The following is a 21,216-nucleotide window of genomic DNA, read 5'->3' as shown; positions in this document are numbered from 1 at the left end:
ACCAGTATCCTCTGCCTAGAAAGTCAAAAGTATACTTATGAATATTTTAATCTGTGTATATTTGAGCCTGTTAACTGCCCATGCTGAGAACACTTGCTAGGGTTTTAAAAAATATACATCTGTTTTCAGACGTGGCCAGATTTCTGGCAACTGCAACCCTCCAGAACACAACCAGGATCCTGGGGTCAAGTAAAAACATCACAGCATCACTGCCTCCCTGTATCCCCAACTGGCATGCATTCAAGAAGTACAGAAGCACTCTGGCTGGAGCAAACTCTACACTTGTAGCATCACATTCATTGTGAAGCCCATTCGGTCGGCTAGGAGCCCCTTTTGTGCTGCAGATACAATTCTGATAATGATTACAAACCAGAAGGGCTCCTGAATTCAAAGGCTGGCATTTCCCAGGTTCATCTTGCCAATCTTTGCAGCCAATGTTAATCGCAATTGGTAGAGCCAGGTAATTCCATCCCTGGTTGATCTGATCAAAGAATGTGTGTCTATTGTCTCTTGATAACACATCATAGTGTGGTTCCTAACTTAGGGCTTGCTGCCATCCGGCACCACATGATAGACAGGCTACAGACTGACTCTGGGGAGAGTGATCTCTACTGTCTAGCCCTGGGCAGTTGGGAGAGGCCTTCTCTACATGTGCTGCACTGAAATCCAACCTCCTTGAACCTGAAGCAGGACCTTTTATCAACTTCAGCTGTTCAGAGTAGGTAGAACAAAAAAAACCTCTGAAGGAGCCGTGTCATGCTGAGGACAGGCTTTGGAGCTGGGGCTGCACTATCTGCACCCAGGAATATGTCACTCTTCCTCTCCTGCTTTGTTGCTTTCCAAGAAGAGGACCCAGCCATCATTTTTCTCCAGGCTTAACCTGCCCCCTCTTTCTTTCCATCCTATTTGCTCTTACCTCTTCTGGGAACTTTTCAATTCCTTTTATTTAATTTTGGCTGGGCTGGGTCTTCGCTGCTGCATGCAGGCTTTCTCTAGTTGCTGTGTGCAGGGTTTTCATTGTGGTCACTTCTCTTGCTGCGTAGTTTGGGCTCTAGGCCCATGGCACATGGGCTTCCAGAGTTGCAGCCCACTGGGTCTAGAATTCAGGTTCAGTAGTTGTGGTGCACAGGCTCAGCTGCTCCATGGCATGTGGGATCTTCCTGGACCAGGGATCGAACTCATGTCTCCTGCATTAGCAGGTGAATGAATTCTCATCCATTGTACCACTGTACAAGGGAAGTCCTCTCCTAGGAGCTTGAGTCCAAATCCACCCTCTCACCCTGCCTCCTCACCCCCAACCCAGTCATCTCCAACACCACCCAGGCTACACTACTCAGCATGGTCCTTCCTCCACCTCTGCCCGGTCTAATGATGCATGGAGCTCCGCAGAGACCCGCTCTGCACCAGCTTTCATAACCACTCCCTTGAGCTTGTTCCCAGGCTCCTCTCTAACTTAAGATCGAGCTGGCTCTTTTCTGGAGAATTAAGTGGCAGCCTAATTTATTGAGATTAACTTGTCTGTTTTTATGTTGCCATTTCCCTCTTCTATTCCATGAAGACAGCCAAACACTTTGTACATCCTTGCCTCTAATAAAAACCTTTCTGGCTTTTATTGGAGACAGCACACTTAATGCTTTTGAAGGGAACAAGGAGAAGAAGGAGCTGCTTCCAAGAAAAGAGGAGGAGAGGCAGGGGACAAGTTACAAAATAAAGAGGTGGAATACTATTCAACAACACAAAAGTAACACAGGACCAAAAATGAATGCTGATACACCCAACAATGTGGAGGGGTCTCACATATAGAGTGCTGAGTGAAAGCTGCAGGATTCTAGTTATGTGAAATTCTAGAACAAGTATGGGCTTCCCAGGTGGGTCAGTGGTAAAGAATCTGCCTGCCAATGCAGGAGACACAGGTTTGATCCCTGAGTTGAGAAGAACCCCTGGAGGAGGAAATGGCAACCCACTTCAGTATTCTTGCACAGAAAATCCCATGGACAGAGGAGCCCGGCAGTCTGTAGTCCATAGGGTCACACAGAGTCGGACACGACTCAAGCGCCTTAGCACATACACATGTCTTTTTCTGGCTAAAGTCTTCAGTGACTCCAGGTTCCTTACAGAAAAGCATCCCTTGGCCTGAATGAAATTCAAGGGCCTCCTCAATCTGTCTGCCTTCTCAAACTCATGAGCCCACAGCTACTCCTCACGAAGGAGACAGTGAGAGGGACATTCTGTAAGAAGAGACTGTTAAAACCAGTCAGAGGAGTTACGTTGTCTTGTTTCCAGGAGGTCACACACTTCAATACCACGGTTGCTCCACACAACATTTGGCCAATGTTCAGAGAAAGTGAACAAATGTCAATACTTATCTAACCCAGGTGTAATTACAAGTGTAAATCTCTTAAACACTGGGATCTGCTCCAGCCACATTTTTCATAAGAGCCAGACACAGGAAGCATTTATGCACATGTGAGTTTGGGGAATACGTGAGGCATGCACAGGCTTTGGGATAGGTCCCTGCTCTGCCCTGAGGGGAGCAGACATTGTTGACTGTGTACCCAGAGATCTGAAATGTGCACACACTCCCCTTCCATGTAGCCTGATTTGTCTCAGGGAGACACACTCTTCCACTTGCTCTCACTAAGTCAAACACTGAAATCCACTTAGTATGGACACGTGCTGTAATTCTGACCATGGAACACGTAAGGGGAACTCTTCTGGGAGGCATGTAGGAAATTGCCCTTTTTCTTAAAAAAGACGATCCAGGATGAGCTGTCTCTTCTGCTGCTGGATGTGATGATGTCTGGATAAGAGGCCTGAAACAGCAACTATTCACTGTCAACCACAGGAAGAGAGCCAGAACACAGAATCTCCTGCTAAGAATGGCACAACAGAAAGATGGGGAAAATGGGGTTCCAGATGATTCCAGTGGACTATCAGGTTAATCACTCCTGGAGCTACTTACCTATAGATTGCTTCCACACAAGGTGATATTCTTATTTATTTAATCTATTTGAATTTGATTTTTCTGTTACTTGTATCCAAATGGAGCCTGCCTTGGTCAAGTCTTTCGTCCTTGCTAAGCTTCATTTTTCTTCTTTATAAATGGAGTCAGTGACGCCCAAATCATGGAGTGACTGTGAGGATTAAGTGTCAAGTATCCAAAACACTGGAGAAGACTCTTTGAGTCCCTTGGATTGCAGGGAGATCAAACTAGTCAATCCTAAAGGAAATCAACCCTGAATACTCATTGGAAGGGCTGATGCTGAAGCTGAAGCTCCAGCCACTTGATTCTAAGAGCCAACTCATTGGAAAAGACCCTGATGCTGGGAAAGACTGAGGGCAGGAGAAGGGGATGACAGAGGGTGAAATGTTTCAGTGGCATCACCAACTCAATGGACATGAGTTTGAGCAAACTCCGGGAGATGGTGAAGGACAGGGAGGCCTATCGTGCTGCAGTCCGTGGGGTCACAAAGAGCTGGACGTGACTGAGCGACTGAACGATGACAATCCAAAACACTGCCTAGCACAGAGTTGGTGATCAACGCATAGTAGTCTTTGTCTTTAAAAAAAAAATTGTAATTTTATTTGTTTCTGGCTGTGCTGGGTCTTCATTGCTGAGGGAGCTTTTCTCTAGTTGTGGGAAGCAGGGGTTATTCCTCATTGCAGTGTGCAGGCTTCATTGCAGTGGCTTCTTTTGTTGCAGAGCATGGGCTTTAGGGCCCTCAGGCTTCAGAAATTGTGGCATATGGGCTCAGTAGTTGCAGCTCCTGGGCTCCAGAGCACAGGCTCGATAGTTGTAGCACATGGGCTTTGGTGCTCCACAGCATGTGGGATCTTCCCAGGCCAGGGATCAAACCCATGTCTTCTGCATTGGCAGACAGATTCCTTACCATTGAGCTACCAGGGAAGCCCTGGCTGTTCTTTAATTTGGCCATGTCTCACAGCTTGTGGGATCTTAGTTCCCCAACTAGGGATTGAACCCATCCCCTGGGCAGTGAGAGCACAAAGTCCTAACCACTGAACTGCCCAGGAATTCTCAGTAGTCATATTCTCAACTACTTGTCAACCTCATTTTTCAGGTAGCAAACAATCCTTTAAACATTATCTTTTACACTTTCCTTTTTCAACTTTTTTTTTTAAATACTTATTGAACAGAATTGAATCTTTCTGTGGAAAAATTATCAAAGCCTAAGCAGCTTAGGATCATGACTAGGAATCTTCATTATTTTTCACATACACAGTGCACTACACCAGTGAGTGTAACAGCAAACACTGGGACAGACTCCTTCCTGGTTCCTTCCCCTGCCGGCAGTGGGAAAACAGAAAACCGCTCCAGATGTACATCACTGAAGTGATCAGGCTTCATCAACAACCCAGTAAGTCCAGAGGAAGGTGGGGACAGGAACACTAACTCAAAATCTAATATATTAACACTAATTAGGGACGAAACACTAGAACAGAGAGGTTTCAGAACCACGTGTCAGGTAAGCATGAATTTTAGGGCACAACCATGAGGAAAGAGTGAGGGGTCATAATGTGGGCTTTTACCCAATCCTTTCTGGTTACCCAGAAGGTTTATTACTTCTTACTTCTGCTGGTTTTATGAATCCTTGAATACCCAAGTTTCAAGGAAAAGTGTTACTTTAAGTAGATCAAGGACATAGATCTCCCAGCAGCCACTGAGAGCGAGAGACTTCAGCTTCTCCACCAGCCTCTACAGAAAGGGCAAGGCCCGCCTGGAAGGCAAGTCAGTGAATTCAGACTGTTGTTGCGCTGCTGTTGTGTTGAGATCTATTAATGCCGTCAGTGGTTTTCCTAAGCTGTTTTTAATTAAAGGTTTATTTCAACCAAAGTGGTGAATGAACAAAAGTAAATACACGGAGGTTTGAAAAACAAATCAGGTTGGAGAGAGAAATTGTGCATTTACTTCTGCACATTTTCAGCTACAAATGACATTCTGTATTTCCTTAGAGGGCAATCTGACAGCTTATCACCTCTTTGAGTTCCTGTGTATCGATTTTATCTCTAGTGATACTACTAACAGGGGGCTTATTTGCACTTACCACACATTATGACAAATTCATCTATCCACTGACATTTAGACAGATGGAGCTACAGAAAGCTTCAACTGCACAGCGCCTCACTATCTGGGTAATTTGTACTTTATACAAAGATAGAAATGTGAGGAAAGTCTTGGTGAAAGTCTCAAGGAAATAGCTAAGATGTGAAACTTCTTTGATTCAATGTGTAAAGTGTAACAAGACATTTAAAAAATAAACACTTTACACATTGAATCAAAGAAGTTTCACATCTTAGCTATTTCCTTGAGACTTTCCCCAAGTTTGAAATCTAAGGTATTGTGGCATCCTCTTCCTCACATTTCTATCTCAAAGGAAATAGGCAGCTAGGAATCGGGTTAGCCTTCTGTGTAAAACCTGCTCACATGAATAAGGTGATACTTTCAAACCTGCAACATTTAAGATTTTGCTCTTTTTATGAATGGGGACAGTAATCAGCCTTTTCTTCCTGTCTTATCCTACCCTAGACACACATTAATTGCTTGAAAAGGCATAGCCTATTTTTATTGCTCAAATGATGTATATCACATCATCTCAGCTCCAATGTGTCATCATTAGATAATCACACCCATTACAGAGAATGAGACCACATGGAGTGGAAACCTGTTCTTACCCCAATGTGATAGGGACAGAGTAAAGGGACAAAGTAGGTGAATAAATGGTTAAACCCACTAGAAGACTGTTAAGTAAAAAAATGCAGGAGGACTTCCCTGGTGGTATAGTGGGTAAGAATTCTCCTGCCAATGCAGGGGACATGGGTTTGACCCTGGTCCAGGAAGAATCTACATGCTTCAGAGCAACTAAGCCTGCACTCTGCAACTACTGAGTCCATGTGCTGCAACCCTGAAGCCCTCGCAGATAGAGCCTGGCTCCACAAGAGAAGCCACCACAATGAAAAGCTTGCGCAGCGCAAGAGTAGCCCTCACTGGCCATTACTAAAGAAAGCCCACATGCAGCAATGAAGACCCAGCACAGTCTGCTATATATACAGGACTATATATATTATATATGGGAAACTCCTGTACATTACCCATCACTCAACAAAGTAGGTTTGCTTAACCACAAAACCAAGCAGGCTTGCTTAGCAGCAAAACCACAAAGCACGAAACATGCCCCAACAGTAACACAATGGTGGCATGAGCCCCACATCCTGCCCAGTGGGCTAAGTTAATGATGCCTAGGACATGCTGTCTGCACACATAAGAAACAATAATTTGTGGTCTTAGCTTGACCATGTAGGGACAAGAAAACCTCCCGGCTCAACCTGCAGGAGGCACTGACGATGGAAGCATGACATCTACTCAAAAAAAGTTGTTTTTCTCCCCCTCCCCACTTTTCCTTTGGTTATAAAACTGTAGCCCAGTTAAGTTCTCGGAGCACCGCATCCTCTCACCCACCCACTTTTAAGCCTCACAAGTGCCCTATTCTAATAAATCATTTATCTATCACTTTGCCTCTTGCTGAATTCTTTCTGTGCTGAGATATAAAGGACTATGGTGCTGGAGCTCTTCAGAGCCCCTGAAACCACCACCAAACTGTTTCAAGTCACTCTTAAGGCTTTTTGTGTCTCAAGAACACTTTCCACTCACTGCATCATGAAATGTTAACACACTGGTAGGGCTTGTCTATAAATTGGTCTGGTAGGTGTAAACCAGCAAACAGTACAAAAAGCTGTCGTTCACAAGACATGCTGTCTGCATACCTATAAAGAAATGGCACTAGAATTTCTGAGTTTAGTAATTCTAGGGTAAATATACTAGAATGTGGTGAGCATAAGACTTCCTTACTGATGTTCTGGACTTTCCTGGTGGTTCAGATGGTAAAGAATCTACCTGCAATGTGGGAGACCTGGACTCAATCCCTGGATGGGGAAGACCCCCTGGAGGAGGGCATGGCAAACCACGCCAGCATTCTTGCCTGTAGAATACCCATGGACAAAGTTGTCTGGTGGGCTACAGTCCACGGGGTTGCAAAGTTGGACATGACTGAGCGACTAAGCACAGTGCTGACGTCCTACCATGTCCTGTTGACCAGCCACATCTAGGGCAACTGGCCCCGATCTCAGAACAGACAAATGTTCAGAGGCAGAAGTGATGACAGATGTCAGCAAGGCCTCTCCCCATAAGAGACTGTTTTCAATTTGTGGAGCCCCTTCTTGACGTCGGGAGTGACAAGAGACATGTATTGCTGCAGCTGTGTCCCGGAGCCAGGGGTCTCCTGCCTGGTGCAGTGCGCAAGTTCTTTCTCCAGAGTATCTCAAGGTCACTTAAAATCCTAATGTCTATGTACTGTCAAGACAATACACGGGCATTTATTCCACTTTGCAAAACATTTGCATTAAACCTCAGGTAGCTCTATCTCAATCTGAAGTGCCATCCCTCAAACTCACAATAAAGCATTCTTTTAAGAGTTAGCTTTAGGCTTGCGCTACTGGAGTTCACCTTGCACATTTCATGAGGAAGGGCTGGGAGAAAACCTAACATATAAGGAAATAAAAATGCTTCTTTGATAAAGTATAACTTCAGTTCATTTCTTTGCTACTGAGGCTAACATGGCCCAAGGCCACTTATTAATACTGAAGGAACTTTAATCATCTCCTTTTACTATTGGTGCTCATTTTGAGAATATAAAGGGCCCGAGGAGGTAAGCTGCTGGGGAATGGGAAATGATCTTGCCAAGAATGGAGGTGACACAGAGCACATAGCCCCTGGTCCCAGAACACCATAAATCCCTAGTTCTTGTAATTTGATGACTTCAGTCAGTTAAAAAAAAAAAAAAAAGGTTGAGATTTTCTGTTGTAAAGGACTAACCAATGTCCAGAAAAGGGTATACATACCTTGAATATATTCTGGAATATAAAGCTGAAATCACAATCCTGAGGCCAAAGCACAGTACCTCAGATCAGACTAAATAGGAAGGGCAAATGGCCAAACTAATTCATGCTGTTGTCATCCAAAGTTCATTTTAATGGTAAAACATACCACCTCAAGGAGCTTTTGATCACATGTTGCTAAATGGAGGTAATTTTTCATTTTTTTTCTGGTAAGAAACCTTCATTTACTCTTTATATATTAACCTTAGAAAACTTACATTGGTGGGTGTCTCAAGTCTGCATGTATTAAAGAAATTAACAAATCATGTCTTTGTAACATGATATGTAACCAATCTTAGATTTCTTTGACTTTGCAATTAACTTGGCATTTTTCCAATGATCTACATCACTAAAGAGAAATTGAACAAAGCCTTTAACCTTAAAGAAGAGTCTCAGGTAGCAAACACCACTTCTGTTTTGCTATTATAGCCCCTGCATCTTGAACAGTATTTAGCATACAGAATGTTCCAAACTAGTACTGCAGAATAAATCACACTCTGAACAATTAAACAGCCTAAAGAATATTTCATTTTTAAAAGTCATGCTGAAAATGGCATCCTTTAAATGGGACAGCAAATGTGTTTTTTGTATAACCCAGGTCCAAACTGCTCGACAGCAGCAAATCTAATTGAAATATATTCATTTATTAATGGAGAAAAGAGAGACATCTAGTGGATGGATTGAAAGACTAAACTCAAAAGCTACCTCTGCTACTCCTTCCATCTGTTAAATGTCTTTTAAGTCATGTGTCTTCTTTGTGAAATAGGTAAAAACAAGTAGTACCTTCAATTTCAAGAATATAAAAATGCTAAAGATTAAATGTAGTCTCCTACGTGGGGTTTAGGAAGTCATATCTTTCTCCTTGGGGAAAAAGTACTTAAAACCATTTAATTCATTCTTCCAATGCCCTAAGGAATAATGTGCAGAGTTGTAACTTCCATTTTATAAAGGTGAATAAGAAAATTAGGTAGGAAAATAGTACTGCTCAGATCAAATAACCATATATGTATTTTTTTAGACGTATCAGTGACGGATGAATTCAGACATACAACTCAAATGCAATCCAAATGTGGAATCATTAGCAAATCCTTGAAGTTATTAAAATATAAAATATACATACATATAAGGGTTGAACTACTTTTTCAATGACTCATCTTGCAAAGGATGAATTTTAAAGACAGCTATAAATGGATAGGTAAATTTTTAATTTGTGCCAAATTTGTGACCTATTTTTAAAATAGATATCCCCCTGCCTGCATCATAAGTATTCTTTTAAATTACTGGATCAAAACAGTGACAAGATCAGAAATATCATTTCCACAAGTCCTTTTTGAACCAGATCTTTTTTCAAGAAATATTTGAGCACTTCCCACATGCCATGGTAACTTCTTAACATTATCATAAACTTCACTTTTATTTGTAGCCTAAAAATGCTGTTTTTAAAACCAGTTCAGGTACTAATTAATAAAAATCCAGTTATGCCACTGACAAATTTAAATTTCAGTATTCAGTTCAGTTGCTCAGTCATGTCCGACTCTTTGCGACCCCATGAACCGCAGCACGCCAGGTCTCCCTGTCCATCACCAACTCCCAGAGTCCACCCAAACCCATGTCCATTGAGTCGGTGATGCCATCCAACCATCTAATGCTCTGTCGTCCCCTTCTCCTCCTGCCCTCAATCTTTCCCAGCTAATTTCAGTATTAGTGAGAGCTGAAATATGGTACATAAATTTAGCATTTGAGAGATACATGGCCAAAATGTTTAAGAGCTCAAATATGCCACCTCACCTATATTGGGACAGTTTAAGATTCCAAAGGTCGTTCTGTATATGAAGTGCCCTTTACTTTCTTTTTAAAGACCACTGCCTCTTAACATTTAATCCAGTCTCAGATAGACATCCTGAGTTTTAGGCTCTTGCTATTCATTAAGCCCTTTGGCCTGGTAACTATGGGCATCATGCATGACTTGGTAGACATTAAGTCATTTAACACCTTCCTCTTGTAAACATCCTCTAGCACAAGAATGCTGGTATGAGCTCTCCCAAGAGAATGAGTCTAAGAGGCTAAGCAAGGTTGCCAAATAAATTTTGGGAAAAAAAACCATACGCTATTCAATATAAACAAATATTACCAACAAGTCCTATCCTGCCACTACTGAAGTGGTCTCACAGTCAGTGTGTTTCCTCATCTGTAAAATACAAGTTTAAGTAGACCAAACTCTGAAAATTCCCCAGTGATGCTGATGTCAATTTGGGTGTGATATCAACCTTAACTGCATCAACTTTTAAGTCAGTCAGTGTTTGAAGGAAACACCTTCTCATCTTATGCCCCACTCTTCAAACTTATCTACAATCACACGCTCACTCTTTGCCCAACTACTAATCGTTTCACAGGCTGTTTCTTCTGTAACTAAAACATCTTCCCCATCTACTCTCCAACTACCAAAATCTTATTCTTCTTTCAGGATCTCAGGAAAGACCAGTAGTATTTCAATACAAAGTGCCCTGTGAAGTCCTTCCATCATCTCATGAATGTATGTGACATCCCAGCTAAGCATCATGGCACCAAAAACAAGTCTCAGATGTTTTTAACTGCCCAGCCTTCTGAACAAAGGATTCTTAAGAATTTGTTTGGGAATGATACCATGTATGGCCAATAAGAGAAAGATTGTGTGGTTTTAATTCCAGTATTAACTTTCTAATAAACCTCCAAGACATTAACAGCCTACCATACCACTGACTTATTAATTGAAAATGGAGGCAATTTTGAAATCATCACCTCTAAATAAATTGGTTTAAAATGAAATTTGAACAATCATAACTGATCAATAAAAACCAGAGCTAGAAATCAGTGGTATTTTTTACTGTCGATTTTGAATGCTACAAAACATTTCAGGGCATTTCAATTAGCCTTGTACAATGCGATGATTTTCAGAGACATGGTCATTTACATCAGAGATTTCAAAATGATCAAAGACCTAGTTAAGGAATTACTAAAGATCTACTTCAGAAAATTTGATCACTTAAATAATTCCCCACTGTTTTATGTAAAATGTCACTGCTTTATTTTTAAGGCAAAAACTACTGGCATTAAAAAACATTAATAATTCAGTCTTAAGTTTTCTGATACAGATATTTTTTAAGGAAAAAAGCTATATACTCAAGTAACTCAAGTTTTAATTTCAAAGTGAAAAACGGCTTTTCTTCATTCATCTACCAGATGCAGCCACCTAACCACCACAATGTGCCAGGCAATACTGTAAGGCCCTAGAAAGAGCATATGGGTAAGACAAACCCTACTGTGAGATTTTACTTTTGTCAACTATTGTTGGGTAACATTTATCAGTATTTTAAGAATCTCAGGCACACATAAAATACTAATTTTAGACCATAAAGTGCTGAAAGTGTTAGTCACTCAGTCGTGTCCTACTCTTTGTGACCCCATGGACTGTAGCCCACCAGGCTCCTCTGTCCACGAATTCTGCAGGCAAGGATACTGCAGTGGGTAGCCAGTCATTCCCTTCTCCAGGGGATCTTCCCATTCCAGGGATCAAATTGGGTCTCCTGCATTGAAGGTAGATTCTTTACCTTCTGAGCCATCAGGAAAGCTAATTTTAAACCACAGCCACACTTATACTGGGCTTCCCGGCTGGGGTTGTTGGTAAAGAACCTGCCTGCCAATGCAAGAGACTAAGGCACAGGTTTGATCCCTGGGCCAGGAAGATCCCCTGGAGAAAGAAAATGACAACCCACTCTAGTATTTTTGCCTGGAGAGTCCCATGGACAGAGAAGCCTGGTGGGTTACAATCCAGAGGATCACAAAAAGTCGGACAGGACTGAAGTGACTTAACACACTTATATTGTGTATTTTCCACTTCACCTGTTTTTTCCCTAAAACCTACTACCACCACCACCATCTTTACAAAAAGAAATTCTAAGTTAACATGATATTTCGCAAAACTCTGGGAAAAATATTCCTCACTCCTCTGAGAGCATCTTTACTAATACATTAGCCTCTGACCTCAGGGTAGATGTTCCATTCACCTTCATGCATTGCCTGAATCACAGTATGTAGTCAAGAAATGCCTGTGAGATTACAGGCCCCAGATTTGATGCACTATATAGAGAGTATAAATGAATTATAGTGTTTGAATAAAACTAAAACTATTTTGACTCAGCATCTTAGCTTAAAATGTAATATATAAAAATCACCAAAAGTGAAGAAACGCTGGAAAACAGTACAAGAATAATAATTTGCTAAATCAAAACTAAAGAACAACACTTTTCTTCTTCCTAATTTTTAATTTCCTTATTTTCTTCTTTCAGGTTTTTTCCCCCAGTTGCCCCTTTCTCTAAATCATTCATTTCTATTTTTGTTTTTTTGTTTTTTTTGTTTTTACTGTGCCTGTGACACTGGAACAATGTTAATGCAATTCTAAATTCAAATAGGTGTTATTGCCTTTCAGCTCCAAGTTAAAAATGTATCAGTTAAACTGGGTTATGGCATAGAGAATACCAAAGACAACCAGATTTTAACTTGTTTTTGTTAAGGTTCTATCAAGACCAAGCAGATAATAAAGAAAACTCTGGAATGCTGGGGAAACATGTGGAAGAGAGATGAACATTTATGTAGTATTGAGGTGTTATTAACAGTGAGTAGCAGAAGTCCTTTTCCATTAACATCTAAAAACTTTTCATACTCACAAGCAGATCTAAACATTGTTGCTTAAGGTTAGCCTAGATGTGATATGGAACTAATTATAAAGTTTTTATTTTCTGAATTTGCTATGAAAGTTTCTTATAAACTCTCAATAACAACTCTGTCCCCGGCCAACTATATAGACTAAGCGCTATTACACAGAAACATATTCTAAAACACAGGATTCCAATATGAATGAGAGAATGCTTCACTCCTAGAGTCGGCACATATTTTGGTTTGTATGTTAGCTAATACATTTAGTCCCCGTTAACCGAGGCTGAGATTCTTGGTGCTAACAGTTAAGGAAGAGACTGCCAAGGGCTATCCAAGGTCCTCAAGCTTACTGATGATGAATTACAAAGTATCAGGGAGCACAGGGGTCACAAGAGTCAGAAGTAGGATGGTAAGAAAACCAGAAATACACTGGACTTCACTAGTGACAGATAAGTCCAGTACTTATAACAGCACTCTTTACAATGACACAAATAAGCTTTTACATTACAAATAATTTCCTCAACATTGTTACAAGTACTCTAGTACCACCTACAGGGTTATCCGAAAGTTTTTATTTTTATAGATATATTCTCTAGGACTTCTCTAGAAATTAAGTAAAGAATAGAGAACATAACAGCCTATTATCCACACAGTTCATTTTATTTCTGAAGGTATTTCTAGAAACTGCAAGAACAATTTATTTCCATTTGTTAAAGTGGCTTTGAAAACAAACCAAAAAATGTGTATTAAGGGACCTGAATAGATTAACTGCCTTATCTCTTATCAAAAAGGAAGATCGATCAGAACAGGATGATTACTTGCAGTATACACCATTTACTGATTTTAAGGGTAAGCTGTACTTACCAAAGAGTAAACATCATGTTAGAGAGAGCCATCATTTATTATATTTCTGTCCATTAGTATTTCCAATTGATTAAAAGTCCTGCCTATCAAAAAGGAGACCTTTAATAACATCTTTACTACCACAAACAAATTAATCAAAACGACTAGGCTATAGTCTCACAACTCATAAAAACTGCATTGTTAATCCAGGTAACACTGTGCTGTGCTATGCTTAGTCACTCAGTTGTGTCCAACTCTTTGCGACCCCATGGACCACAGCCTGCCAGGCTCCTCTGTCCATGCGGATTCTCCAGGCAAGAATACTGGAGTGGGTTGCCATGCCTTCTTCCAGGAGATCTTTGCAACTCAGGAATTGAACCCAGATCTCCTGCATCGCGGGGGGATTCTTTACCGCCTGAGCCACCAGGGAAGCCCAAGAATACTGGAGTGGGTAGTCTATCCCTTCTCCAGGGGATCTTCCCAACCCAGGAATTGAACCAGGGTCTCCCACATTGCAGGTAATTCTTCACCAGGTGAGCCACCAGGGAAGCCCCCAGATAACACTACTATCTTCTATATTAATTGAATTAAGGTCCAGCAAGTTCAAACAATATGTCCCTGATTATATAAACATTTTTTTCATGTTTTAACAATAACAACAACAAAAAAAGTTGAAGGAGTTGTATTATCAATCTGCAATACTAGAATAAAAATTTCAACAATTGGCTTCAGGCTTCAATCTGGTGTTTTTCCAATGTAACATGCTTATGCAGTCTCTCATATCGGTGTTACAGATTTTAATCACCTTGGCCAACCTCTACACATATACAACCAAGGGTGCAATAAATTAATGATACACAATGACAGGAGAGATGTAAAGGACCTAAGAGCACTGTTTCTATCATATTATACAGCAGGAAACATACAGGAAAGGCTAGAGACTTCTTGTTTCCCCAAGCAAGTTTAAGCTTAAAACAAAATTTCTGACCCTCGAGTTTATTTATTTACTATTCAGTCATCTCAGATGGAAAAGACAGTTATGACAATACTAATAATAATACTGTTTTGGGCCAGGGGGATAAAATCTTTCATGCTTATTAATTTAGTTCTGTATCAAAAGATCTTTGAAAAAGCAAAGTGCAGAACAATATTTATAGTAAGCTCCTATTTGTATAAAACAAGGGAGCTATATCATTCCTATATGCACAGAAAATTACAAGCACATAAAAGACATTCTAAGAGTGTAATGATGAGAAAAATGAGACAGGCTAGGGTAGGAAAGAAATCTTTCACTATGTACTCTTTGGTACTACTTCAACAGTTTTTTTTACAATGTTCATGAAATACTTTTTCAAATAAAACAAGGTCTTTGATCCTGACAGGATGACCACTTTACAACATGCAGTATGTTCCTGACTCCAACACTCAAAGAATTAAGATTCACATAAATGACTAATATAATTTTAAACATCCATATTCACTCTAAATAAAAACTAAAGCTTACTCCTCAAATCTATATCAAAGACAAAAACACTTTAATTGTTTAATTTTTGGACAGAAGTATATATTAACATTAATCCTGTGTGTTATTTTCATGGATAATGAAGTTCAAGTGTTCACTGGTATTACTGCTTAAGTTCTAAAAGCCTATAAAAACATCTCTCATTTTAGTCTTCTATAAATAACTGGCAAAATTTCAAGCTCACAAGAAATTTTCTACCATATATATAGAGATTTCAATGAATTCTATTATTTCAACAGAAATAAAAAGCACATAAATATATAAACACAAAGTGGAACGACACTGCTTCTTAAAAAAAAAAAACATTAGAAAAGGTAATTCAGTTTTAATTTATTTTCATCACTTGTTCTTCATGATCCAGATATTTTAAAATGTAATGAAAATTAACTTTCCATGATATGTCAGGGACTGGCACTAAAAAAATTTTTGGACTGCAAATGAGTTATACAAATGAAAATATCAAATGGAGATCCAGTTATCAAAATGAAAGCACTCAACATATTAAAAGTTCACAATTATTTGTTTAGAGCACATAAAAAAGTCAGCTTACTAACCAACTGTTGAGATTTTAAAGAACTATTGCAGAGGTTTGAAGAAAATAGATTTATTAGTTAACTTATAAAGATTAAAGAGCTTGAAACAAGTATTAAAAAGAAATTTGTGCCTTTATTAGAATGGTGTTAGGCTTTAAATATACCAATTTGGGTAATCAAATTATTCATTTTTTAATAAGAAATGACACTAGAGAACTGCAATTCTGGTCCAACAGTCTTGTCTTTACTTTTCCTTTAAAGCAAGAAAACAGGATGCGAGCAATCAGAAAGCAGTAGCAGGCGTCAGTTAATCCAGGACACTAGCTTCTTAGCTCCAAAAGCGCTTGCAGAGAAAACCACTGGGGGCACAGGAGGATGGGAGCACTTCACAATAACTGGGATCCCATGAGTGTGTGTGCGCCAAGTCTCACGGGCTACTTTTGTATTTATCCTTTACTTGGTCACTTTTTTTTACCCTCAAATACTAGTTTTTCTTTGACTTTTTTTCCTCAAAGTATAAAAAGTATGAAATATAAACAAGCTCTTGCATTGCACACACTTCAAAGTGTACAATTCAAGCATTATAGAGCTATCTACATACTGATAAATCCCATCAAATCTTGGATAATTCAATAATATACAAAATACCAGGGCACAGAAAGAACTAAAACCCACTTCTTTTTGATACACGTAAGATTCAAATATTCAATCTAAAGAAAAACACTTAATCATTTTGGCTCTCCTCTACATTCGCATGTTGATATACTTATTAAAATATTCCTGTATAATTAATGTTTGGTCTTATTATTTCAAGTCAGGTTTAAAACCAGCCATCCAGACAAAACAGGTAATCAGAAAGACTATTTCTTCCCCACCTCCCTAACCCCAAAAACTATGAAGCCAATTTTACGACATGACTCCAAACACTGGATTGTGACGACAAATGCTAGGTCCAATTTCTTCATAATCCTTTTTGGTGTGGCATACTTGGTAGAACTCAGGCTGAAAATAAAAACAGATTTTTGGAAAGGTCAAAACTGTACCACTTTTCAACATGCTTTAATTTTAAGATAGATATGTTAAATCTAAAACGTTTATCAGTCCATTCATGGTAGTTGAACAAAGCTTTGAAATTCTAACAACTGTGACCCAAAATCAGCTCCAAGTCTATAACCAAAACTGAAAAGGAATATTTGACAAAAGTCTCTCTAATCCCCCTCCTCAACATCTGTTTCTCCTGGAATTTTTCAATTTTGAGGAATCTCAAATGCCCAAACTATTCTGTTGTGGCTTTCTCACACTGTACATTGAATCAAGAAAAGCAGCAGCATTCATGTAAGTTACAGGTGACATATTCCAGGTCATGTTCCAAAAACTTGCTTTCCTCACTGAAGGTCTGGTATAGACAGACTATTCCATAGTCTATTACCTCATTTCTCCAAGGGGAAAGTTACACACTCAACTAGGTGATAGAGATAGCACAACTGAAGACAATTCAAATTAAGGAAGAAAAGAACTTTTACCTCTTATTTTTAAATGCTTTTATTGAAATCCAAGGTTGTATAGTTTTCAATAATTCAAATAAAAGTTCTTACATTTTATTTGCTACTGTCTACTACAGGATAAAGCTAAAAAAGTGAAGTCGCTCAGTCATGTACAACTCTTTGCGACATCATGGACTGCAGCCCGCCAGGCTCCTCCGTCCATGGATTTGCCGAGCAAGAATACTGAAGCGGGTTGCCATTTCCTTCTCCAGGCACTACAGGGTAGAGCACCACTATTTACTAGGCTAAGGATGTTAAAATTAAAGTATCTTTTAAAGGGACTTTAAGATGTTTTGGTTTGGGAGAGGTATATTAATTCCCTTGACTCAGTTTAGAACATCATACTTCCTATGTGGCAACTCTTAATATTTTAAAATATTTGCACAGGAAAAACAATGGCCTTCTGATACCTGTATCACCACAGAGCTAAAGGTTCTCCCCACAGATAAGCTTTAAATCCTCACTCTAGGACTTCCCTGATGATCCAATGATGAAGAATATGCCTGCCCAAGTAGGGGACATGGGTTTTATCCCTGATCCGGGAAGATTCCACATGCCACAGGGCAACTAAGCCCATGCACCTGTGCTCTGGGCCCCATGAGCTGCAACTACTGAAGTCCTGGCACCCTAGAGCCTGTGCTCTGCAACAAGAAGCTACCACAAGGAGAAACCTGCGCACTGCAATGAAGAACAGCCCCCAGCTGCTGAAACTAGAGAAAGCCCACGTGCAGCAATGAAGACTCAGCACAGCCAAAAAAATACATTAAATAAATGTTTAAAAGAAGTGCTCACTCACAAAAGGTCCAGCAAGAACAAAAAACAAAACAAAAAAACCAGTTAAGTCCAAATGAGTTCCACTTTTCAAAAATACTGTATTTGTGTTCAATTTTAAAACCTCCCTGTGCAATATTATATAAAAATTTAAGAAATTTCTCTTGTTCCTCTAAATTGTTTAAGTTGATAAATTATTTTATCTTTAAAACAAAAAAGTCAAATTTTAAAGTAAGCTTCATCTCACTTACTGTGGAAGCCAGCATAGATCCTCCAAACCAAACTGCATATCGTTGCATGTGGTGTGTAATGACTTGTACATCAATAGGTTTTGGCTATAAAAGATACAGTAAGATCAGTTCAGTGGTAAACTCATATAACAATCCCTGTAGTATTTAACCTTAGTTGTACATACTCAAATAAAAAAAGATGTGGAGGTGGGGGTGTACACAGAGCAAAACAATGTAACAGAAACAAATTAAGCTAATTTTATAATTTTTAAAAATATAACCACCTGAAGTATGGGAAAAGAACTAATCCAGGTAACCCATGAACACAGTATTAGGACTACACCCTCAGGCTTAAGCTAAAAACTAAGCAAACACTGAACTTTCATTAGTTGGTCTATTTCTCACAGTGACATGGATCAATAATTCTGAAACTACTATATATGTATTCCAGGATTGAGCAAACGAACATAAGGCTGGTTTCACAGAAGAGCATTACAAATATGGGAAGGTATAAGAATGAACCTTACAGTATTCTGGAACTTCTATTATCTGTATGAATCTGTAGTTTTTAGTTTCTACAGAGAACTACATTTACACACACACCCACACCCACATCTGACTGCCAACAAGGCCTAGATGCATTGACCCCCTCAGTGACAATTGAATATATATCTAGTGTCCAAATCTTGGTTTCTTTTAATTGAAGTACAGTTGGTTTATAATATTGTGTTAGTTTTGGGGTGTACAGCAAAGTAATTCATATCTATATAGGTACACAGATAGATTTCAGATTATTTTCCATTAGTTACTGTAAGATACTGAATACAGTTCCCTGTGCTATATAGTAAAATCCTTGCTGCTTGTCTATTTTATGTATATAGGATTCTCCACTAAAAGGAACAAGGATACCTTGAAATAAAATGGCTGATTTCAAGACTGGAGAAGAGCAAGTACAAGATGAACCTGCAATATCTTGCTATTTCAGAAAGTGAGGATGTACCTGCAGAATACTGTGGCCACAACAAAAGGAATAAAAGCCACCTCTGAAGGATTCTTACTAGTCAAATATGAGAAAGTTTAAGCATCAAACTTAATAACAGTATTAATGATACAGCCTACAGAATAACTGAGAAATCAGGAGTTCAGGGATATTAATGAATGAATAAGGGGGAAGGACATACTCTTTCTTACAGTAAAATGAGACTATGAAACACAGAATAAATAATGGAATTTGCAAAATACCATTTGGCAACTACCACAGCAATAACTAAATAAGATGTTAAAATCAGTGGCTGAGACTTTGATGAAAAACAAGGCAGTTATACCTAATCTGAAAGTATCATCCTATAAGATTCTTATTAAATATAAAGGAAAAAACAGTAACTTTATAATAGAGACACCTGACACACTTAACCAGGTGATCAAAGTTAACATATAAAAACAAATCATGCGTCTGGCAATACAATGCAGTAAAAAGAATACAACATCACTACTGAACTATTACCGTCAAAAATACATTATCTGAACCTAATCTTAAGAAAATATCAGACAAATCCAAACTGACAAACAGTCTGCAAAATAAATTGCCTGTAGTCTTCAAAAATATTAAATTTATAAAAGACAAAAAAAATGAGTACTTTTTCCAGATAAGAGGGAAATGAAACCAAATTCAAACATATGATCCTGGACTGAATCCTAGACCATAAAAAAAAAATATATATATATATATGTTTTGATTTTGATAATTGTAATGGCCTGTTTTTAGGAAATACACACTAAAATTTAGGGGTAATAGGCTGTATTTGCAAGTCACTCTCAAATAGTTCAGGAAGATACATGTGTCTATTTGTATACATACATATATTTATAAAAATAGAAAAATAAAGCAAATATAAAATGCTAAAATTTGGAAGTCTAGGAGAAGAATATATAGGAATTCTACTAGAATTTGCCAACCGCGTCAAAGTATGAAATTATTTTGGAATAAAAATTTTTTTAATTTATATGTCACAAAAAGATACGGCTTTTTGTTACTAAAAAAAAAACTATTTGACTGTCCTTTAAAATCGGATTGACAGGAAAAAAGGCCAGATTTAAATACAGATATATAAAGATGTTATAAAGATCCATAAAAATAACTACTGAGTAAAAATAAAAGGGAAGGAGGTGGAGTACTCCAGTATGTAGGATTTTTCCTGTATTATTAGATATGTTAGCATAGTGCTGACAACACTGAGAGAAAAAAAAAATCTCTCAGTTCTTAGAAATGTGTAAGAAACTTAAAATATTTTAAACATTTTTATTTAGCTGCAATGAGTCATTACAAACCAAACAACTACTTTTTACTGTACACTCCAAGGGATAGTTTAAAGATAATCAAAATTTAGGGGCTGAAAGTAGTCGGCTATCATGCAATTCTTCAAACAGCAGTAAACCACAGGGTGTTGTATTTACCACTTTCAAGTAATTCTGGGTAACTGGTAGTCTCGGATGAAGCCCTCATTCTTGGAAATTTTCCAAGTTGCGTAAATGCGTTTTACTTAGTAATATAGCCTCTGAATCAAAGTTTTGCTTCAATATCCCACATATAATGAAAATGAAACAAAATTTACTGGAAATATATAAATATATAAATATTTACAAATATATATATATATAAAGAAGTCATCTGAGAATTTGAAGTTAATTTTGATTTTTTTTTTTGACAGCAAACCCAAAATTACAGGACAGAAATTGAAAGGTTATTTTGCTGTACCAACAATCTGATTTCACGCTATGAGGCTGCTATGGGAGAGGACAGTCAGTGTGTGAAAACAGGTGAAATCACACAACAGTCTCTCTCTTTCAACTCTGCTTTGTTGTCCTGCTATAAAAGGTATTTAATATTTTGTAGACTCATAAAGAATATTATTCCTGGAATATGCAACAAACTACTATATGTAAATTATCTGTGAGATAAACATTAAAAAAATCTCTCTCATAGCTATGAAAGTGAAAGTGCTAATCACTCAGTCATGGCTGACTCTGCAACCCCATGACAGTAGCCCACCAGGCTCCTCTGTCCATGGAATTCTCCAGGCAACAATACTGCATTGGGTTGTCGTATTTTCCAGAAATATAGGTAATATCCT

The 21,216-nt window shown here is 38.6% G+C and overlaps 1 protein-coding gene across 1 annotated transcript in view; it reads right to left on the bottom strand.

Annotated features, from left to right (window-relative positions):
• Positions 1-15,317: 15,317 nt before the first annotated feature.
• Positions 15,318-21,216, bottom strand: part of ACTR3 (actin related protein 3) — a 50,223-nt gene continuing 44,324 nt past the window's right edge. The window contains exons 11-12 of the mRNA XM_043894060.1: positions 18,107-18,190; positions 15,318-16,542 (exon numbers count right to left, since the gene is read on the bottom strand). Coding sequence (XP_043749995.1) covers positions 16,447-16,542; positions 18,107-18,190 — 180 coding nt within the window. The 3' untranslated portion in view covers positions 15,318-16,446. The remainder of the gene's footprint in view (positions 16,543-18,106; positions 18,191-21,216) is intronic.

This window comes from Cervus elaphus, chromosome 33 (genome assembly GCF_910594005.1).
Source record: "Cervus elaphus chromosome 33, mCerEla1.1, whole genome shotgun sequence".
NCBI classification, from domain to species: Eukaryota; Metazoa; Chordata; class Mammalia; order Artiodactyla; family Cervidae; genus Cervus; species Cervus elaphus.
The sequence above is the reverse complement of the archived record's forward strand: the minus strand, read 5'-3'. Positions and strand labels throughout refer to the sequence as shown.